Source organism: Hemicordylus capensis, chromosome 17 (genome assembly GCF_027244095.1).
Source record: "Hemicordylus capensis ecotype Gifberg chromosome 17, rHemCap1.1.pri, whole genome shotgun sequence".
In the NCBI taxonomy this organism is placed as follows: domain Eukaryota; kingdom Metazoa; phylum Chordata; class Lepidosauria; order Squamata; family Cordylidae; genus Hemicordylus; species Hemicordylus capensis.
The window spans coordinates 3468751-3492435 of NC_069673.1; the positions used below are offsets into that span (position 1 = coordinate 3468751).

General features: G+C 47.7%; 1 protein-coding gene across 5 annotated transcripts in view; it reads left to right on the plus strand.

Moving 5' to 3' along the window:
• DDX31 (DEAD-box helicase 31) overlaps window positions 1-23685 on the plus strand; it is an 88149-nt gene that overhangs the window by 43714 nt on the left and 20750 nt on the right. For 3 of the 5 annotated variants that reach the window (XM_053282624.1, XM_053282622.1, XM_053282621.1), the window contains exons 17-18: window positions 3851-3932; window positions 21294-21405. In XM_053282624.1, the coding sequence (XP_053138599.1) occupies window positions 3851-3932; window positions 21294-21405 (194 nt within the window). Of the gene's footprint in view, window positions 1-1226; window positions 2023-3850; window positions 3933-21293; window positions 21406-23685 lie in introns of those variants that run through there. The other 2 variants (XM_053282625.1, XM_053282623.1) reach the window with 2 other exon arrangements.

Here is a 23685-nt window from a genome sequence, read left to right on the forward strand (position 1 = left end):
ACTTGATATTTCTGTATTCTACCAAGAAAACCGCATGGCTCTGTGGTCGCCAGGAGTCAACACCGGCTCGGCAGCACAACCTTTCCTCCCCGCCACCGAGCCCTGGGGCCACCCTAGAGAAGGCCCAGCTTTGGGTCGCCACCAAACGAGCTGGTGTTGACCACAACCGGCGTTCCCCTGAAGCTCTTAATAGGTGGCGGGGTTCATAAAGAAGAAGGCGCGCTCTCAAATACCCTGGGTTTATTGTTAACAATGAAATCATTCCCAGTTCTTTCTAGAGTTGATATAAATATCCGTTCATTCATTCATTCATTCATTCATTTATTCATTCATTCATTCATTCGATTTCTATACCGCCCTTCCAAAAATGGCTCAGGGTGGTTCACACAGAGAAATGACAAATAAATAAGATAAACAAAATGGCTCCCTGTCCCCAGAGGGCTCACAGTCTAGAAAGAAACGCAAGATAGACACCAGCAACAGTCACTGGAGGTACTGTGCTGGGGACGGATAGGGCCAGTCACTCTCCCCCTGCTAAATAAAGAGAATCACTACATTAAAAGGTGCCCCTTTGCCAAGTTAGCAGGGGTATTTCCTGCATATTGGCTCTGTGCAACTTTTTTCTTTGAATTTTATGTCAAGTTTTTTCTCTTACTGTCCAATGCTCGTAGCATTTTGGGGGATTCTACCTCCTTCTCCCCTGCCGTACCCCACCCCATCCTCTCCCTGCTTTTTAAAGTTAGTTACCTTAAGTGGCGCAGCGGGGAATTGCTTGACTTAACAAGCAGCAGGTTGCTGGTTCGAATCCCCACTGATACTGTCTCGGGCAGCAGCAATACAGGAAGATGCGGAAAGGCACCATCTCATACTGTGCGGGAGGAGGCAATGGTCAACCCCTCCTGTATTCTACCCAAGACAGCCACAGGGCTCTGTGGGCGCCAGGAGTCGAAATCGACTTGACGGCACACTTTACCTTTACTTTACCAAAGCATTGCCCCGCGGATGACTTAACAGATTTCCTTCAAAGGAGAAAGAAATGAGGAAAGTGGAAGGAAAGCCAATTCTAGGCTTAATTTTCTTTTTGCTTCTGTTTCTTTTCTTGGTCCCTTCAAATGAGACTTGTGGCGGGGGGGGGGGGGCTTAAAAACGCAGCGTTGTCATCAGAACAGCGCTGGCTGGCTTCCTCCAGACAGCTCATCAGAGCCTTGCTTTATTTTTCCTAACAGCTGCTTAACGAACTTAGAAAAGAAAGCAGCTCCCCACGAAGGCACGAGCCCCCCCCCCGTCTCCGTGCCCCCGCCCACCGACCCCATCCATTTCTCCGTGACACACTCCCTGCTGGGCAAACGAAGTTCGCTTATCTGCAGGGCGGTGAGTTGACAGCACGCCAGCCGAGCGAAGGAACCGGGGCGGTGGCGGGATAGCGAGAGTGACATCTCGGGCAGATCACTGTCAAAGGCGGTGACATTTCCATTCACGAGAGTGCCGGAGCGAGCTTTGCAGGGGCGCGCGGATGGTGCCTCTCCCCCTCTTGTTCAGCAGTTGTCATTCGTGGGTTGATTTTTTAAAAATTTTAATTTCTGCCGCGGAGGCTTGAAAAAAGAAACCGCAAAAGGAAAGACATCAGAAGAGAGGAAGCTTCCAGATACTGAGTCTGACCCTTGGTCCATCTAGCTCAGTGTTGCCTGCACTGGCTGGAAGCAGCTCTCCAAGGTTTCGGGCAGGAGTCTCTCGCAACCCTATGCTGGGAGAGATGCTGCCAGGGATTGAACGTTGGACCTTCTGCAAGCATGCAGATGCTCTTACACTGAGCTGTGACCCCATCCCCGAAGGGGACTGTCTTACAGTGCTTGCCTGTTGTCTCCCATCCTCCTCCTCCTTCTACATGACAGCCTTCAGATATTTGAAAATGACTCTTATATCTCCCTTCGTCGTCTTTTTCTCCAGACGAAATCTGCCCAGCTCCATCAGCTAAGGACCCACAAATTTAGGTGTCGCTCTAAATTTGTGGTTGCCACCAACCTCCTCTCTTCCCTCAAATTAGGGATGTGCACAAATCTGTTTTTGTGAATCGATTCAGATTAGATTCAAACTTGAATCGGATCGGATTCAATTCGAATTGAATTAGATTTTATTCGGATTTGAATCTATTCGGGCCACTTTTAAAGGTTCAGGGGCCACCAAAGTGGGGTGGTGGGTAGGGCCCCCTGGGTGTCACCTACCAACCAATTTTCAGGGTGGTGGGGCACTTGGTTGCTTTTTTTAAATGTTTTTTTTTTTTTAGTGACTTAGTTTTTTTAGTGATTTAGTTTTTAGTGATTTTGTATATTTCTACCATAGGGAATAATGGGGATTCAAAGCAGCCCTAACCCAGATCTCCAGCTTTCATTTTTTAAAAACCCTAAGCTTTAGCCCTTGTAGAAGTAGAGTTATGGAGCAAAATGTGCGGTCACTATTTTTGAAGTGTTTATAGATTCTGGTCTGTAAGGATTCATTACGAGGAAAAGTCATTACACACCAAAGAGTCTAAACCCCTCAGAATTCCTAAAATATAAACCAAGTACCCCACTGGCTTGTGGGTTTGGAGGTAGTTGGTACATGGGGTGCCACTAATCCCCCCCCACAAGGCAGTGGGGTTCTCAGTTCATTTTTTAGGAATTTTTGCAGTGTAGTCTTTGTGTGTAATGAATCCTCATAGGGATTCATTCATGAGGAAAAGTCATTACACACCAAAGAGTCTAAACACTTCAAATATAGTGACCACACATTTTGCTCCATAGCTTCATTTCTACAAGGCCTGGAGCTTAGCTTTCCCCACTCCCCTTTTTTCTTTTTAATGAAAGCTGGGAATCAGGGGGAATGAATAAGGGAAGCTCAAAACTGGAATCTCGAATTGATTCAAATCTGGGGAGATAGGATTCAAGCTCCAATTTGGCCAGGGGTAACTGGGCAGTGGGCAGATTCATTTTGAGGTCGAATCACTCGAATCGACCAGATTTGAGTTGAATCGATTCGACGTCGGTGTGATTCATACATCCCTACCTCAAATCCTTTCTGTGGGTTGTTTTTTTTTTTGGCAAACAGGCAGAAGGCTTAGGAGAGTAGTGGATCTTCTGTCATGTGCATTGGAATGTGGAGAAAGTGAGGGACAGTGAGAGGCCCTTGCTGACAGCTCAGAAGGGGTTCCTGCTGTTTCTTATCTTCTCAAAACGGCAGTGGAAATGAGACCTTTGGGGAGGAGATCTGTGTGGTGCTGGGTGTCACCAGCGGGCTGGGGGTACTTGCCACTGGTGAGCTGGCAAGTGGATTTGTAGATACCTGCCTTCAGCCATTCCTTACAGAATGAGGGTTCACAGCCTCGTAGATTGAGCATCATCGTTTCAAAGCCCACTTCCCCAATATAGCTGAAGAATGATTTGCCCTCTGGGTCTTTCTGTATCTAATCCTATTTCCAACGGAGTGTCTGAATTCGAAAGGGGCTTAAGGGATGGTCAACCCCACCACCCCGCCCTCCCCTTCGTTACTGCCTACAGGAGGGCTGAGATTGGGCTGAAATTGAGGAAGATAGAGCGTCGGGCTTGGGAATTTCATGAATACCTTCTCCTCCATAATTCAAGTGCTTTCTGAAGCCTGCCAGTCTGCATGTGGAAGACAGGATAGAAATGGTAGGGTCGGGCAAGTTTTCTACCAACGGCAAAGGTCCGTTGAAAAATACCAGGAGGTTAAACTGATGATAGAAGCAACATCAAAGCACTTCGCACAGACATTAATATTTATCGCCATCGATGCTTCCACTCCTAAGTTGCCGAGGCATTAAGTAATTTTTCCTTCCGTGTTTTACAACTTCCAGTGTTTCAGAGATGAAGATGGAAAATGTCTTGTCCAGCTTGATGAAAGATGATCGTTTCCAGGGAAGCCAGTGCGGACGTCAGGTCAGTTCTCCGGGAAGGCTACCTTGATTCTCCTCTCACCCCCTATGGAGAGTCCCCTCTCATCCAGGTGCAGAAATTTTACAGGTTTCTGCCAGCCAATAGGTTAGTCAATCCAGAACTGGAATCGAGCAAATGTAGATGGGAAAAGAAATAGTCAGCGTTTTTCTCTCCTCCCTGCGGGCTTCCTGGCGGGATTGGCTGTCGCTATTAGAAATTGGATGCTGGACGAGGTGGACCTCCGATCTGATCCCCCGACCCATTATTCTAAGGATGGGGGGAAATGAAAGAAAGGCTGGTCAGTAAATGGCAGGGGGAACTTTAGAAACAGCTGGTTTGGGGGAGAAAGGGGGGTGGCAAAGAACTCTATTAGGGGAGCGAGGATTTTGCTATGCACTGAATACTTCTAGAAATAAGGTAGGTAATGTTCATTTATTTGCCTTATTGAGAGGAGAGCTGGTCTTGTGGTAGCAAGCATGAATTCTCCCCTTTGCTAAGCAGAGGCCGCCCTGGTTGCATTTGAATGGGAGACTCCATGTGAGCACTGAAAGCAGTGTTCCCTCTCATTTTTTGCATCTGTGTGCAGAGTGAGTTTCATTCTGGGTGGCAGGATCAAGGCCGTGTGTGCGCACCTGCATTCAGAGCGGGGCCTTCCTGATTCAACCTGAGCGGGATCTAAAATGAACTGAGCGGACATCAAAGAATGTGTGAGCGCATGCACATGCGCACGCATTAGAGGGAACACTGACTGTAAGATATCCCCCTTCGGGGATGGGGCTGCTCTGGGAAGAGTATCTGCCTGCTTGCATGCAGAAGGTTCCCGGTTCCCTCCCTGGCAGCATCTCCAGATAGGGCCGAGAGAGATTCCTGCCTGCAACCTTGGAGAAGCCGCTGCCAGTCTGGGTAGACAATACTGAGCTAGATGGACCAAGGGTCTGACTCGGTATATGGCAGCTTCCTATGTTCCTATAACTGGCACTTTCAAACTGATTCAGGAAATGGGTCGGATTCCTCTTAGGAAGTATCTTTTTCAATTAGGCCAGATCTTCCAGTCTGCTTTCTAGGCGAGTTGTCTCTTTCTGTCCAAGACCACATGGGAGCTCTCTGTCCTGGGCTGGGGAGAGAGGTCAGTAGCAGGCCAGTTGAAATCCGCAAAGCAGATGACCTTGCATGTGCACACACACACACACACACACTCCTGCACACCCCAGTTGCAGGGGAGCAACAGCAGGAGTGAGGACATGCCCTGAACTTCTGCCTGTGGGCTTCTCAGCAGCATCTGGTGGGCCACTGTGGGAAACAGTAGGCTGGACTAGATGGGCTTCCTTGGGCTCAATCCAGCAGGGCTATTCTTAGGTTTTTAGATTTTAGATTGTGAGCCCTTTGGGGACAGGGATCCATCTGTCTTATTTGTTTGTTATTTCCCTGTGTAAACCACCCTGAGCCATTTTTGGAAGGGCGATATAGAAATCATTCATTCATTCATTCATTCATTCATTCATTCGATTTCTTTATGGCTCAGGGTGGTTTACACAGAGAAATAACAAATAAATAAGAAATAAGAAATAATAATAATAATAATAATAATTTTTCCCCCGATGTCTGGATAAAACAAACCAGTCAATAACACCTGTCTGACTGTGTAAAGTAATAATTTTTTTAAAAAAATGTTGCTATGTACATGTGGCCTCATCAGGAAGGCAGCGAAGGAATTGGCCTGGTTCCTGGGAGGCTGCAAGAATCTCTTCCCTATCCAGCTTCACTGGCACCTGCTGCTTGTTGTGGGGTAGAGGAGCGAGTGAGGCTTCTGTACCCAGCAATTTGCATTTGAATGGGAAACTACATATGAGCTCTGTAAGATATTCCCTTTCGGGCAGGCTGCTCAGCTTCGGCCCTCCTGCAGATGTTGGCCTACAACTCCCATAATCCCTGGCTATCCCTGTGTCTGGGGATCATGGGAGTTGTAGTCCAGAAACAGTTGGGGGGGGCTAAGTCGAGCAGGCCTGCCTTAGGGGATGGGACTGCTCTGGGAAGAGCATCTGCAGGCTTGCATGTAGAGGGTTCCAAGTTCCCTCCCTGGCGGTATCTCCAAGATATTGCCTGGGAGAGACTCCTGCCCGCAACTGCGGAGAAGCCGCTGCCAGTCTGGGTAGACAATACTAAGCGGGATGGACCAAGGGTCAGAATCAGTATGAGGCAGCTTCCTATGTTCCTAACGGCTGGAGGTTCGGTTTTGTGCAGCTCTGTGTTAAACACTTTCACTGCAGATGGGGGGCATTTAGAGGCGAGAGAGAGCTTTGCCTGGATAACGAGGACTCTGATTTTTCTCTCCCCCCACCCCATCCCAATATGTTTTCTGCTTTTTCAAAGCACTGAATACCCCACAAAACCTCGTGCAGTGAACCTTTTCGTGACGATGATCTTCTCTTCTGGCTGTCTCTCCTGATGTCCATTATAAATAAGCATTTGGAGAGTGAGTGTGTGTGTGTGTGTGTGTGTGTGTGTGTTTCTCTGTGACGCTGGCGGGGAAAAGATGCCAAAGAGATACCTGTAAAATGTATTTTTTATCTTTAGGCCCATAAAATATATATGTGTCTGGGTGCGCGGATGTTCACCTGCCTACAAAGAGAATACATTTGATCTGTGCACTTCCTTCAGGGGAGGAAGGGGGCGGCTGGGAAAGAGTCCCGGGGGGGGGGGCGACGACTCCGTGTGTGGGGTTGGAAGGCACTGGGCAGAAAGTTATTCAAAACAAAAGCCTTCATTTTGGCTCCGAGTCTCTTTTGGAGGAGGCCACGCAGCTTCTCGCCCACCGCCCGAATGGCAGCAGAACGTTCCGCTTGCCTCCTCATCTTTCTGGTCAACGTTTGCACTTTTTGAACAGGATTTTTTCAGCGCCCCACCCCCCCCTTCTCCCAGGTGTATTGACGCCACGTTCCCAGGCTCCCTGACTATAGTTAACAGATTGGGACTGTGTTGGAATCACTCATACACTCCCCGCACCCTGCAAGCACCACATAAGAAGCTGCGTTATACCGAATCAGACCATTGGCTCATCTAACTCACTACTGTCTACACCAGGACTGCTCAACTTAGCGTGCCCCGCACCCATCTGCTGTTTATGGACTGACTGATTGATGGATTAAGTGCCATCAAGTCGATGTTGACTCTTAGCGACCACACATATAGATTCCCTCCAGGATGATCTGTCTTCCACTTGGCCTTGAAGGTCTCTCAGTGGTGCATTCATGGCTGTCGTCATCGAATCCGTCCACCTTGCTGCTGGTCGTGCTCCTCTTCTCTTTCCTTCAACTTTGCCAGCCAGCATTATGGACTTCTCAAGGGAGCTGGGTCTTTGCAGAATGAGTCTGATAGTTTGAGCCTGGTCATTTGTGCCTTGAGTGAAAATTCTGGATTGATTTATTCTAGGATCCATTGGTTTGTTTTCCTGGCTGTCCATGGTCTCCTCAAAAGTCTTCTGCCGCACCCAAGTTGAAAATTGTCAATGCTTTTTCTATCTTGCGCCTTCAAAGTCCAGCTTTTGCATCCATAGAGCGTCACGGGGAAAACCACGGTCCGAACGATTCTAATCTTTGTAGGTGTAGACCCGTCACGGCGTCTAAATACCCCCTCCAAGACTACAACTCCCATAATCCTCAGCCCCGGTGGCCAGTAGCCAGGGATTATGGGAGTTGTAGGCCAACATCTGCAGGAGGGCCGAAGTTGAGCAGCCTTGGTCTACACTGACCGTTCGCCCCTCTCCAGCGTTTCAGAGGAGTCTTTCCCAGCTCTTCCTGGAGAGGTCAGAGATTGAAGCTGCGACCCTTTGGCATACCAAGCAGATTCTACATAGGAAGCTTCATTATACCGAGTCAGACTATTGGTCCGTCTCGCTCAGTATTGTGATATTAACACAATCTGTGCAGCAGCATCTATCTATCTATCTATCTATCTATCTATCTATCTATCTATCTATCTATCTATCTATCTATCTATCTATCTAATAAATTTATATACTGCTCCAAACATGTCTTTGGGCAGTTTGCACTCTGTGTCATAGAAAGAAGCCTCTTATTCATGCAAAGCAGAGGCTGTACCACTGAGCTATAGCCCCATCCACAAAATATCACCTCTAGGAACCTAGGAAGCTGCCTTATACTGAGTCAGAACCTTGGTCCATCTAGCTCAGTATTGTCTACACTGACTGGCAGCAGCTTCTCCAAGGTTGCAGGCCGGAGTCTTTCCCAACCCTATCTTGGAGATGCTGCCAGGGATTGAACCTGGGACCTTCTGCATGCAAAGCAGATGCTCTCCCTCTAGCGGTTTGCTTTAAGCCTGTTATACTCCTGCAACTGCATCGGTGCTAATCAGGGTATTGATGCAGGTTCATGGCAGAGAACATAAGAGCCTTGCTGGATCAAACCTTAGGTCTACCTGGTCCAGCATCCTGTTTCCCACAGTGGCCCACCAGATGCCTTTGGGAAGCCCACCGATGAAGGCGTGCCCCCTCTCCTGCCGTTGATCCCCTGCAACTGGTATTCGGAGGCCTCCTGCCTCTGAGCCCAGAGGGACTAATAACCAGTGATGGACCTATTATGAATGTGATTAAACCCCTTTTAAAGTCATCCAAACTGGTGGCAGAAAATTCCAGCGTGATTGTGTGCTATGTGGGAAAGTACTTGCTTTTGTTGACCCTCAGTTTCCTAGCCATCCGTTTCATGGGATGACCCTTGCTTTTAGTGTCACGAGAGGAGAAAAGCTTCTCTCGATTCACATTCTCCAAGTTGTGCATAATTTTATAGACCTCTATCATGTTTGCTCGTAGTCGTATTTTTTTCTGAACTCAGAAGCCCCTGATGTTGTAGCCTTGACTAGTAAGGAAGGTGCTTTAGGGCCCTAATAGTTTTTGGTGCCCTCTTCTGCACTTTCCCTAGGTCTATAATGTCCTTTTTGAGATTTGAATGAGGGTCCTCCTGGTTCATAATTCTGTGCATTGGGGTTGGGACTAGACAGCCATCAAAATGGAGGCATGTTTGTTTTATCCAGACATCAAGTCCCTTCCCAAGGACCTGGGATGGCTGAATTTTATTATCAATATTGTTGTGGTTATTATTATAGATATCATCACAGAACATAGGCTGTTCCCAGAAAAGTTGCTTTTTGTAATTGGCCGGTGGTGATTTCTGTGGCCCCTCTGGTGCTGAGGTGCTCTTCAAGGTCTTTTGGAACTGCACCCAGGGCGCCAATGACCACTGGGATGATTTGGGTCTTTTTCTGCCACAGCCTTTCAATTTCAGTTTGTAGGTCTTTGTATTTGGTGATTCTTTCCATTTCTTTTTCTTCTATTCTGCTATCCCCTGGTATTGCTATGTCAATTATTTTCACTTGTTTTTCTTTCTTCTCGACTACAGTGATATCTGGTGTATTGTGTGGCAGACGTTTGTCTGTTTGTAGTCGAAAGTCCCACAATATTTTTGCATCTTCATTTTCTATTATTATTATTATTATTTCTTGTTTACACAGTCAGACAGGTGTTATTGACTGGTTTGTTTTATCCAGACATTGAGTCCTTCCCAAGGACCTGGGATGGCTGAATTTTATCATCAATATTGTTCTTGTTGTTATTATAGATATCGTCGCAGAATATAGGCTGTTCCTAGTAAAGTTGCTTTTTGTAATTGGCTGATGGTGATTTCTGTGGCCCCTCTGGTGTCGAGGTGCTCTTCAACGTCTTTTGGAACTGCACCCAGGGTGCCAATTACCACTGGGATTATTTGGGTCTTTTTCTACCACAGCCTTTCAGTTTCAATTTGTAGATCTTTGTATTTGGTGATCTTTTCTATTTCTTTTTCTTCTATTCTGCTATCCCCTGGTATTGCTATGTCGATTATTTTGACTTGTTTTTCTTTCTTCTCGACTACAGTTATATCTGGTGTATTGTGTGGCAGATGTTTGTTTGTAGTTGGAAGTCTCATAATATTTTTGCATCTTCATTTTCTTCAACTTTTTCAATTTTATGGTCCCACCAATGTTTGACTACAGGTAGCTTGTATTTTTTGCAGATGTTCCAGTGTATCATCCCTGCAACCTTGTCATGCCTTTGTTTGTAGTCAGTCTGTGCGATCTTTTTACAACAGCTGACTAGGTGGTCCACGGTTTCATCTGCTTCTTTACAAAGGCGGCACTTGCTGTTTGTGGTGGATTTTTCAACTTTTGCTCTTATTGCATTTGTTCGTTCTTATTTATTTATTTATTTATTTATTTATTTATTTATTTATTTATTTATTATACAACTTTATTTGTTAGTCTCCCCATAACAAATTGTTCTCTGGGTGGCTCACAACACAACACATCCAATAAAAACACACAGCACATTAAATCATACCAGACCAAAAGGGAAAAAAGAAAATGCAATACAAAGCAATTTTAATTTAAAAAAAAACACACACACACAGTTAAAAATCAAAAATTTAAAAGGCCTGAGTGAACAAAACGGTCTTTACCTGGCGTCTCAAAGAACAAAGTGATGAAGTCTGGCGAACCTCACTGCGGAGGCTATTGCAAAAACAGGGTGCCACCACCAAAAAGGCCCTCTCCCTAGTAGACATCTGCCTCACTTCGTTTGGCAGGGGCACCCGGAGGAGGGCCTCCGAAGAAGATCTTAAGGTTTGGGTTGGGACACATAGGCGAAGGCGTTCTCTCCAGTAACCTGGTCCCTAGCCATTTAGAGCTTGAAAGGTTAAAACCAGCACTTTGAATTGGGCCCAGAAATGGATTGGGAGCCAGGGCAGCTGACGCAGTATATAAACATGCCCTGCAAACAAAAACTCAGCACCTCAGGCTTCTAGCTAGCACTTTGCCCACTGTGCTGATTCACTGTTTGCAGCTTATCTTCGAGTTAAGGGTGAGCACCCAAAAATGTGCTGGTCCAGCCACAGCCTGAAGGTGGTAGAGTGCTTTCTATCGCTTCTTCCGGGCTTTGGTCGCTCTACTAGACCAGTAGCCCGCTACATCTGTTCGAGAAGTAGCCAATTTAACTGGGATGGTGAGCTGGTCTTGTGGAAGCCAGCATGGATTGCCCCCTTTGCTAAGCAGGGTCTGCCCTGGTTGGCACTTGCATGGGAGACGGCGTGTGTAAGATACTCCCCTGAGGGGATGGAGCCACTCTGGGGAGAGCATCTAGGTTCCCAGTTCCCTCCCTGGCAGCATCTCCAAGATGGGGCTGAGAGAGATTCCTGCCTGCAACCTTGGAGAAGCCGCTGCCAGTCTGTGAAGACAATGCTGAGCTAGATAGACCAAGGGTCCAGGAGAAGAGAGCTGGCGTTGTGGTAGCAAGCATGGCTTGTTCCCTTAGCTTAGCAGAGCCCACCCTGGTTGCATATGAATGGGAGACACGATGTCTGAACACTGTAAGATATTCCCCTTAGGGGATGGTGCTGCTCTGGGAAGAGCATCTGAGGTTCCCAGTTCCCTCCCTGGCAGCATATCCAAGATAGGGCTGAGAGAGAGAGAGACTCCTGCCTGCCACCTTGGAGAAGCCGCTGCCGTCCGTGTAGACCAGGGATTCTCAGCGTTGGGTCCCCAGATGTTGTTGGACTTTAGCTCCCATAATCCCCAACCAAAGGCCACTGGGCCTGGGGGGTTATGGGAGTTGTAGTCCAATAACATCTGGGGATCCAACGTTGAGAATCCCAGGTGTAGACAATACTGAGTTAGATGGACCAAGGGTCAGACTCAGTATATGGCAGCTTCCTATGTTCCTAACTCGCCATCTCAAATGTTGGCGTTCATTTTGAAGGGGCAACTCCTTGAGAATCTGAGGCAGTGTTCCTTATTACACAGGCCTGCTCAACTTTGGCGCTCTTGCAGATGCTGGCCTACAACTCCCGTTATCCCTGGCTATTGGCCACTGTGGCTGGGGATTATGGGAGTGATAGTCCAGAAACACTTGGGTTGGTGGGGGGCGGCGGCAAAGTTGAGCAGGCCTGCTATTGACAGCTGCTGTTGACTACAACTCCCAGCATTCCCAGCTGCAGTGACCTTTGGCTGAGGAATATGGGACTTGCAGTCAACAACATCTGGGAGAGAGGAATTTGGTGATCTCCCAAATATGGTCTGCATCAGTGTTCCCTCTAACAGGGATTCTCAGATGTTGTCGACTATAACTCCCAGAATCCCCAAGCAAAAGCCATCGTAGCTGGGGATTCTGGGAGTTGTAGTCAACAACATCTGGGAATCTGTTAGAGCAGGGGTTCTCAACCTTGGGTCCCCAGATGTTGATGGACTTCAACTCCCATAATCCCCAGCCAAAGGCCATTGGGGCTGGGGATTATGGGAGTTGAAGTCCATCAACATCTGGGGACCCAAGGTTGAGAACCCCTGTGTTAGAGGGAATACTGGAAGGGAGAATAACATCTGTTAGAGAGAATACTGGAAGGGAGTCTAAGTGAGGCAGGGGTATATGTGTGGTTGTGTGTGTGTGTGTGTGTGTGTGTGTGTGTGTGTGTGTGTGTGTGAGAGAGAGAGAGAGAGAGAGAGAGAGAGAGAGAGAGAGAGAGAGAGAGAGAGTTGTTGCTGGTGTCTCTCTTATGCTCATTTTTAAGATTGTGAGCCTTTGGGGACAGGGAGCCTATCTATCTATCTATCTATCTATCTATCTATCTATCTATCTATCTATCTATCTATCTATTTATATCTCTGTAGACCGCTTTGGGAACTGTGGTTGAAAAACAGTATATAAATATTTGTCATATGGGGGGCGGGGGACGAGAGAGAGAGAGAGATGCCCCCAGTGGGTCTTGGAGCCAAATCTCTCCTTGCTACCCCACAGCTCTTTGTTAAGGCCTCCCCTCCGGGATTTTCCCTGGGCCCCACACCCACCTAGGGAGAGACAGCCCTGACTGTCCCTACCCAACCCCAGCACAGCACCCCTCCCGTGGCCGTTGCTGGCGTCTCCCTGGCGTTTCTTCTTCGCTTGCGAGCCTTTTGTGGACCGGCAGCTGCCTTGTGTATTTATGGCATCTTTGTCGATGTGAGCCGCTTAGTGGACTTGTGTTTTATGGGGAGTTTGACCCCTCGGTGAGAGCCATTCCAAACATGGCATATCTAGGTCCGCACCTAAGGATGTGTTAAACGCACACTTGAAAATGAATGCGACGGATGCAGGTGCACTCGTGAGGACGTCGGGATCAGTGGCCGCTCGTGGTGTCTGCCCTGTGTCCAGAGTGCCAGAGAGCGCTCGCGCTCTCTCTCTCTCTCTCTCTCTCTCTCTCTCTCTCTCTCTCTCTCTCTCTCTCTATATATATATATATATATATATATTCATTCTCCCCCACCCCTCTGCTTTCCAGCTCTGAGTCAGTTTTAAATTTAGATATACATTTTTTCAGACCAGCCTCCCTGGAAGCCCGAATCAAAACATGCCCATTAGGGTGCAGTTATAAAAATAAAATCGCTCTCCAGGGGGATGAGGAAGAGGTGTGAAAAGAAGGGAGGAAAAGAGGGCACTGCTCTGTTTTCTAAAGGTTTTCTATTTTTCTCCGATTTGCTGCTTCCTGTTTTTCTTTTCTCGCCTTGTTTGTCTCACTCTGACCTCCAGTTGTGCTTCCCTACCCCTGTGAACATCGGGTGGCTTTTTCTTCTTTTGAATCCCTTGGTTTAATCATCATCTTTCCTTTTTCTTTTTTTTAAGGGGGAAAAAATCCCCCCCCCTCTCCTTTGCTTCCCCCCCCCCACCTTCCTTCCCCGAGAAAGAAGAGGAGAAGCCTCATTTTGAAACCTAAAAGGTGGGGGTGTGTGGTAGGGTGAGGATGGTGGGGATGGAGAGGGAGGAGAGAATGAGAAGTCCTTTGTAATATATTGCCATATTATCACTAAATCCCTAGACAGTTCTGGCATAGAAGCAAGTCAGCTGTCACTTAAGTTTGAGGTCTCTTTAATTTTCTCCTGGAATTCACGCCGGGCTGTCTTTTAATTTGAGGCCTTTATTGGAATTCTGAAACCTTTCCTGCCTTCCCCGGTGCTCAGATCTATTCTGAGCTCCGATACAGAATGTATACAATAACCAACAGAGGGATTTGGTGAGGGCTGAGGCTCTGTTTATTTAACACTCTGGAGGGATTTTCGGGTTTATTTGGTCCTCGCTGCCCGCTTTCAATAACGCGCTGACAACCGTTCTGCCCTTCTCATTAATTTTAAACAGTTAAAACACGGGGAGGGGGAGGGAAAAAGTTTTTCATTATTAAAGTGCTTTACTTTTTAATAACAGAGGATTCTGTCCGCTGGGGGAAAGGGCAACTTCGCTTAATTTCACATTCATATTAAAAAACGCCAGGAAGGTGACACTCCACGCAACCCAGGAGGCTTAACGAAAGAAAAAGGTGGATTGGGGTACGCGGGGGAAGAAAGGCTTCCGGTGGCAGGGTGGTGTGTTTGTGTGTGTGTGTGTGTGTGTGTGCGCGCGCGCGGGGGAAACGGGAGAGAAAATAAAGTTTTTAGTATTTCACAACAGTGGGAAACTTTACTTGTTTTCCTTTCTCTTAAAAAAATTTGTATACTGCTTTGTCTGCAAAACAAAAACAAAAACCCGCACACTAAGCAGTGTGCAAATATGTATGTTGAGAACATACGTAGGAAGATTCTTGGTCCCTCCAGCTCAGGATTGTCTACACTGACTGGCAGCAGCTCTCTGAGGTTACAGGGAGGAGTCTTTCCCAGGCCTATCAGGAGATGCTGCCAGGAATTGAAGCTCGGGCCTTCTGCCTGCCAAGCAGATACTCTACCGCTGAACTACGGCTCCACTCCAAGAAGTAAGTAAAGTAAAGTGTGCCCTCGAGTCGGTGTCGACTCGTGGCGACCACAGAGCCCCGTAGTTGTCTTTGCTAGAATACAGGAGGGGTTGACCATTGCCTCCTCCCACGCAGTATGAGATGAGGCATCCTCCTATATTGCTGCTGCCCAATAGAGGTGTTTCCCATAGTCTGGGAAACAAACCAGCGGGGATTCAAAACGGCCACTTCATGCTTGCTAGTCGAGTCATTTCTCCACTGCGCCATTTAGGTGGCTACCAGGGGCCAGTTCCACGCTAGGGATCATTAGGAAGGGGATTGAAAATTAAACTGCTGATATTATAATGCCCTTATACAAAACGATGGTGCGCCCACACTTGGAGAACTGTGTGCAGTTCTGGTTACCATACCTTAAGAAGGACACTGGAGAACTGGAAAAGGTGCAGAAAAGCGCGACCAAGATGATCAGGGGCCTGGAACACCTTTCTTATGAGGCAAGGCTACAACACCTGGGGCTATTTAGTTTAGAAAAAAAGACGACTGCGGGGAGACATGATAAAGGTCTGCAAAGTCATGCATGGTGTGGAGAAAGAACATAAGAACAGCCCTGCTGGATCAGGCCCAAGGAAGCCCATCTAGTCCAGCATCCTCTTTCAAACAGTGGCCCACCAGATGCCTCTGGAAGCCCACAGGCAGAAGTTCAGGGCATACCTACAATACTCAGAGGCATCCTGCCTTTGAGGCTGGAGGTGGCCTGTAGCCCTCCGACTAGTAGCCATTGATAGACCTCTCCTCCATGAAGTTATCCAAGACTCTCTTAAAGCCATTCAGGTTGATGGCTGACAGATTTTCCCCCTCTCCCCCTCGCATAACAGTAGAACAAGGGGTCACCCCATGAAACTGATTGCCAAGGACTGACAAGAGGATGTGGTGATGGCCATCAGCTTGGATGGCTTTAAAGGGGGCTTAGACACATTCATGGAGGACAGGGCTATCAATGGCTACTAGTCTGGTGGCTGTGGGCCACCTCCAGCCTCAGAGGCACGATGCCTCTCAATACCAGTTGTAGGGGAGCAGCAGCAGGAGAGAGGGCATGTTCTCGCCCTCTTGCTTGTGGGCTCCCCAGAAGCGTCTGGTGGGCCACTGTGTGAAACAGGATGCTGGACTAGATGGGTCTTGGGCCTGGCGCAGCAGGGCTGTTCTTGTGTTAAGACATAGGAACATAGGAAACTGCCATATACTGAGTCAGACCATTGGTCTAACTAATCTGCACCTGCATCTTAAAATGGTACCACCCAGGATCAGTTTTGCTACTTAAATCTTGAGACTCTAGAAACTGGTTACCATTTATAGACTAACTTTCAGTCTTCAGTCCTATGTCGCAAGGTTTTGCTCTACAATTTTATTTATTTGCCTTGTCCCTTCGCCATGTAACCCATTACTCTGCTGCTGCCTGGGCTGAGAATTGATTGCAGTGTAAGCAAAATAAACAGCAGGAGGCAAAGGTTCGAATTGCCCATTTAAGCGCGCACCATTATCCATAGAACTCCATATCTGCAGAGAGCCTTTTGGAATATATGGGCCCTCCTTTTAGAAAGACTGTGGCAACCGTTGCCAATTTAAGACAACAATTCAAGTGTTGTGCAAGACCTTTCGTAAGGCAACACTTCTGCAAGAGGGAAATCACATTTCCCCCAGTACACATAAATCAGTTTGCCAGCCCAAGAAATTGCCAGCCCAAGAAAACAGCCTCCAGGGGCTTTCCCCAACATCAGGCATTACGGTGGCTTTTCTGCGAGGCTTTACTGTGAGTTTGAAGTTGCCCCCCCCAAACTGATGCAAAAATTGGATTGTTTTGCCCCAGATAAAAATCTAGCTACATTCTTAACACACAATGAAAAACCCGGATCGCGTGTGGAGTACTCCCTGATAGCTCACAGGGACTTCGGGGTAAATTTGGCCGATATGTGAAAGCACACCCTCCATTCTGGAGGAAATGTGAACTAAAAGCCGGGTGTGTAAAACTTGCAGCAGTGTTCCCCTGTAACAGGGGTTCCCAGATGACGTCGACTACAACTCCCAGAAGCCCCACCCAAAGGCCATTGCAGCAGGGAATGCTGGGAGTTTTAGCCAGCAACATCTGGGAATCCCTATTACAGAAAACGTTATTTGAGGAACCACAAATAACGAGGTTCTCCAAACCGCCCAGAGAGCAGTATAAAAATATGTTGATGAATAAATAAATAAATGAAACTCTGGACTCCACCTATCAAAGTTAGCGCTTCTGTCACAAAAGTGCGTGCTGTTTAGACCAGGGGTTCCCAGTATTGGGTCCCTCGATGTTGTTGGACGATCATCCCCGGCCACAAAAGCCAAAGGCCATTTGTCACCCAACATCTGGCAGCCCAAGGTTGGGAACCACTCATTTAGAATACGGTTGAGTGAGTGGCACAGGCACCTATTGGCTAGCACCTGTGCCATCCCTAGACTTAAAACAAAAAAACCCAGCTTTAATGAATGAATGTCCCCTCTTGTATATAAGCACAGGAGTACTCGTATACAGGGTTCCATTCTCTGCTACTACCATGGAGATGGAAACCATGAATACCGTATTATTGGGGCAATGGAAATCTGGGGGTTAGGCTCCCAAAGGTTGGAAAAATTGGTAAAATGGCCCCCAAACATGGGGGGGAGTGGTCAATTATGTTCCGCAGGTCCCCAGTAGTCCTGCAGTGTCCCCCAAGAGTTGAAAATTGGCCAAAAATCGTGGGGGGGTTGGGGGAAATGAGTCATAAAATGGCTCCTGATCTCAAGATGGTGGCCAAAAATGACCCCTAAAGTCATTTCTGGCCACCCCGATCTGCAGATTTGCGAGTTTAACCCCTTTTTCCCCCCCAGACTTTTACCACGTAAAAATCTGAGGTCAGATGTCCATTACCCGGCCGCGGATCCGCGAATAGCGAGGTTCTCCTGTATAACCAAAATCAACACTAGCAGTGTTCTTATTGCCTCCAACCATAAAAAGTATAGCTTCTTTAAAAAAAAAAAAAATCCGTCTTAAGCTCGTCTTAGTGATGGCGCTGACAATATTTACATATGCACGCCGCCTGAAGTATTTCCCCCTCTTCTCCAAACCGCAAATCAGCTGCCATCTTTCCGAAAAAGGGCTGCGTGGCCGTCAGCTCCCCTAATCACAGATGTGATACTTTTGTGATTTTACACAGGCATAACCTGCCAGCACTTTTGAAGCCGAAGCAGTATAGCTTTCTTCTTCCAGCTCTCGGCTGGTTTTCGCTGCTGTTAGCTGCTGTTAGCATATTCCCTACCATTTCTCTCGTCGTCGTCGTCTTTTTGCACACAATTCCTAATATCAAAAGAAGGGAAGAGAAAAGTTCTGTATTAAAGGGCAAGGAACGTTTTGCTGAGAGAGATTTTTGTTCAGGCTCTGTTAAGTGGTCCTGCGTCCTTTAGATCACGTCTGCGTCGATTTAAGAAAATGTATATATCTATTTATTTAACATATTTCTATCGTGCTCTTCCAGTTCAATAGTGCTCGGGGCTCACAACAGTAAAGCAGTATACAGGAGAACCCCGTTGCTTGCAGGGGTCCCATTCCTTGGCCATGAGGAACGGATGCACAAGTAATGAGTCATTATTGCTACAGGGAAAGAGGGGTCGGTTCCACAGGGGAGGGGAAAAGCGAAAAAGGGAAAGAAAAAAGAAAAAAACCACCCAGCAAAATAACACAGAAATACTTACTGTGGCTGGGTCTGTATGTGCCCACCCCACAAACAGCTGGAAAAAGTCAATTTTTGTGAGGAAAGGAGCCACAAAATGGCTCCCCGGAGACAAAATGGTGGGCAGAAATGACCTCAGCGGTCACTTCCAGCCCTCTAGGGACGATGGATACATGGGTGGTCCGTATCGGCGGATACTGAAACGGGTGTCAATGAGCTACCCCGCGGATACATGGATTCACAAATAATGAGGTTCTCCAGTCATGTGAACCAAGCTCAGTCAAAACTATGGCCAGTTGAAACCAGATTTACAAATTAAAAACCCACTGGAACAGGCGAGGATAAACAAGTCAATAAGGCTCTCGAAAAGATGAGTTTTTAAGTAGTGCCTGAAAAATGCGGAGGCGGTGCCGTTATATATATAATATATCAAATGCCGCCCAAGTTAGGCATGTCCGAGTCCCAATGAAACCGATGTAGACGTTCTAAACATTTGCTGGATTGTGCCCATACTGTTAGGGATGGAGCCGGAGCTCAGTGGTAGAGCATCTGCTTTCATGCAGAAGGTCCCAGGTTCACTCCCTAGCTGGCATCTCCAGGTAGGTCTTGGAAGACTCTTGCCTGCAACTTTGGAGATTCGTCAGTGTAGACAGTACTGCACTAGATGGACTGAGAGGTCTGACTCAGTTGAGGAGGCAGCTTTTGTAGTGAAGCGATGGCTCCGTGGTGGATGGAGCATCTGCTTTCCTTGCAAACGTTCCCTGCTTCCGTCCCTGGCAGCATCTTAGGTAGGGCTGGGAACACTCCTGCCGGAAACCCTGGAGAGCCCATTGAAATGTATTCATTCATAAATGTTACAAATCGCCTCTTCAGCAAGAATCCCAAACAGTGAGAGCATCTGCTCAAGAAAGACGCAGACAGTGACAGCCACCAGCAGTTCACAGATCCAGGTTTTAAAATGTTTGGACTTGGTTCACAGGAAGCTGCCTTCTACTGAGTCAGACCCTTGTTCTGTTCAACTCAGTATTGCCTACACGGACGGGCAGCAGTTCTCCAAGCTTTCTGACAGGAGGCTTTCCCAGCCCGACCTGGAGATGCTGCCAGGGATTGAACCTGGGCCCTTCTGCATGCATAGCAGAGATTCTACTACTGAGCTACGGCCTTCCAGCATGCATGGGCACAATCCAGCAAATATGAAGCACTTCTAAATCCCACCAATTTCAGTGGGACCATTGAAATAGACCAGGGCTATAAGCCACCTCCAGCCTCAGAGGCAGGATGCCTCCGAGTACCAGTTGCAGGGGAGTAACAGCAGGAGAGAGGGCAGGCCCCTTTCAACTCCTGCTGTAGGCTTCCAGAGGCATCTGGTGGGTCACTGTGTGAAACAGGATGCTGGACTAGATGGGCCTTTGGGGGCCTGATCCAGCAGGGCTGCTCTTATGTTCTTATGACCAGCTCAGCTTTGGCTGCCCTATACAATATTTTGAGGCTGTTCTCACGAGCAGCCAAGGCAGGACTGTGAGAATCACCGGGAGTCCCGCGGCTCTCGGCGGTAGACCCGGCTCTGAAACCCGGCTCTTAAATGAGGTCAAGGGAACAAGCGCTCCCTTAACCCTGTTTGACTGTCCCTGTGTCCGTGCTGAGACACTGAGGGGCATCCACCCATCGCTGGGGGGGATCTCCACAATGCACCGTGCACTCGCGGAATTGCCACGCTTTCTGTACACTCATGGGATTGCCGGCGGCTGGGACGATGCGGGGCTCTGGGGCAGCAGTGGATCATCTGGGCGTCCGATCCGCGCACCCGGCAACTGGGACCCAGTTGTCTGCAGGGGAGGCAAACGTCTGTAGCCTTCCTCCCTACACGCCCTCCCACCCCAGGTCCCCGATTGTGAGAAAAGGGCCCATTATATATAACTTCACCCCCTCAACAGAGACATTTTGATACCTAGGCTCCGTCCAGGCCATTAAGGGTCTCATATGGTCCGTCTCCAGTTCCCGCCAACCCGTCTGGTGGCTACATAAAGACGGGCCTTCTCGGTTGCTGCCCCGAGATTGTGGAATGTGCTCCCTATTAAGATACGATCCTCCCCATCTCTGGCCATTTTCTAAAAATGTCTGAAAACCCATCTTTTCAACCAAGCTTTCTCAGCTTTTTAAAATGTGCTGGTTTTAATTTTGTGATTTTTTTTTATTTTTTTTGGAATTGTTGAATTGTTTTAACTTTTTTATCTGTGTTTTAATTGTTTTATGTTAACCGCCCAGAGACGAAGGTTTGGGAGGTATATAAATGTGATAAATAAATAAATAAAAATATTTAACAAGCCTTATATAAATATATAAACATATAAATGGGATAAATAAAAATATTTAGCAAGCCTTAGATGTTGGCCAAAGGCCATTGTGCCAGGGGATGATGGGAGTTGTAGTCCTCCAATATCTAGGGAGCCATGGTTGAGAGCCCCTTTAATAAGCTGATGGGAAACGCATTTAACAAGTGCAGTTTTCCTTCTGCCCGTCTTGACTGGTTCAGTCTGTATTGCTGCTAAATTTGTGTTTGGTGGGTTGTTGTTTTTCTCAGTTCACTGCTGGATCCCATTTCAGTGTTTGGGAGCTTGAATCTGAGTCTGTTACCTTGAGCTCGCACTTTGCGAAAAGTTCAAAAAGTGACTCAAAGATGTTTTGAAGCAAGACCAACATTTATAGATCTGTTTTTCTGGAACCCAGATCCCATTGGGCTCCTTTCCTCAATTTCTTCTATTCCTTACCGCTTTATTGTTGCAACCCCTTCGCAGTCCTCCCCCTCTTCTAATCCTCCCCTTCCCTCCTCTCTGCTGCAGAAGTCCTGTGGCACGGATCCTCAGGAGGTGCGCCGAAGAGCCACTGTCATGCAGACCGAATTCGAAAACCACGTGCACTCCAACCCGGAAATGGTCCGCTGGGCCAAAAAAGGTCAGAATCACTTCTCTTAAGCTGCAGAAACTTAGAACATAGGAAGCTGCCATATACTGAGTCAGACCATTGATCTATCTAGCTCAGTATTGTCTACCCAGACTGGCAGCGGCTTCTAGTTGAAATAACGAGGGAGGGGAATCTTTCAAGGTAGGCATCGCCAGTGGAAAAGCCTGAGACCAATTTGCCGCTCTCTTAACCAGGAACCTACCTCAATATCAATATCAGGAACCTACCTCAGGACTAAAAGCCCATTCACACATTATGTTCAACGCTCGTACAAAGAGTGTACAGTTACACAGGTACAGATCTGTACACGGGTACAGTCGTTCACATGTTATGCTGAATGCAGGTGCAGAAATGCACTTCCTGTCTGTACCATGCATTTGAAGGGCTTGTATCTGGGTTCACTTTTAAAATGAACCCAGGTATACTCATTCACACAAACATTTGTACACCCATACAAGTGTTTGTGTGAATGAATGTACCTGGATACACTAATCTGTACAGACATCTGTACCCTTGTACGGCATAATGTTTGTGCCTTCCCCTCCCCTCCTTGGAGTCAGTTCCCTTCCTTTGGTTAAGGGAAATCTTTCAGCTCGTTCTCACGACCATATGGGAGTGGGCTGGAGGGAAGACACATTCTTACCTCCTACTCCAGATGCCCAGAGCCTCCTTTGGGCTCTGCAGCTCATGAGCCCACATGAACGCCGCAGCAGTCTTTTCCGTTGCTGAAAACGGGAGTAGGGGCCCCCCCATATCCCAGAATGCTCAGTGCAAGCAGCCAAGAGACAGCCCTCAGTATTGCAGCAGTTCCACTCAGTCGTAACCTTGTTAGGACTTTCACTTCCTCTAGATAGTCAAGTTCGACCGTCTTCTCGGCGCTCCGGCAGGGCCAATCCGAGGACCTCACTAAACCATGCAATCGGTAGTAGTCGTAACCTTGTTAGGACTTTTAATTCCTCTAGATAGTCAAGTTCGACCGTCTTTTCGGCGCTCCGGCAGGGCCAATCCGAGGACCTCACTAAACCATGCAATCGGTAGTAGTCGTAACCTTGTTAGGACTTTTAATTCCTCTAGATAGTCAAGTTCGACCGTCTTTTCGGCGCTCCGGCAGGGCCAATCCGAGGACCTCACTAAACCATGCAATCGGTAGTAGTCGTAACCTTGTTAGGACTTTTAATTCCTCTAGATAGTCAAGTTCGACCGTCTTCTCGGCGCTCCGGCAGGGCCAATCCGAGGACCTCACTAAACCATGCAATCGGTAGTAGTCGTAACCTTGTTAGGACTTTTAATTCCTCTAGATAGTCAAGTTCGACCGTCTTTTCGGCGCTCCGGCAGGGCCAATCCGAGGACCTCACTAAACCATGCAATCGGTAGTAGTCGTAACCTTGTTAGGACTTTTAATTCCTCTAGATAGTCAAGTTCGACCGTCTTCTCGGCGCTCCGGCAGGGCCAATCCGAGGACCTCACTAAACCATGCAATCGGTAGTAGTCGTAACCTTGTTAGGACTTTTAATTCCTCTAGATAGTCAAGTTCGACCGTCTTTTCGGCGCTCCGGCAGGGCCAATCCGAGGACCTCACTAAACCATGCAATCGGTAGTAGTCGTAACCTTGTTAGGACTTTTAATTCCTCTAGATAGTCAAGTTCGACCGTCTTCTCGGCGCTCCGGCAGGGCTAATCCGAGGACCTCACTAAACCATGCAATCAGTAGTAGTCGTAACCTTGTTAGGACTTTTAATTCCTCTAGATAGTCAAGTTCGACCGTCTTCTCGGCGCTCCGGCAGGGCCAATCCGAGGACCTCACTAAACCATGCAATCGGTAGTAGTCGTAACCTTGTTAGGACTTTTAATTCCTCTAGATAGTCAAGTTCGACTGTCTTTTCAGCGCTCCGGCAGGGCCAATCCGAGGACCTCACTAAACCATGCAATCAGTAGTAGTCGTAACCTTGTTAGGACTTTTAATTCCTCTAGATAGTCAAGTTCGACCGTCTTCTCGGCGCTCCGGCAGGGCCAATCCGAGGACCTCACTAAACCATGCAATCGGTAGTAGTTGTAACCTTGTTAGGACTTTTAATTCCTCTAGATAGTCAAGTTCGACCGTTTTCTCGGCGCTCCGGCAGGGCCAATCCGAGGACCTCACTAAACCATGCAATCGGTAGTAGTCGTAACCTTGTTAGGACTTTCACTTCCTCTAGATAGTCAAGTTCGACCGTCTTTTCGGCGCTCCGGCAGGGCCAATCCGAGGACCTCACTAAACCATGCAATCGGTAGT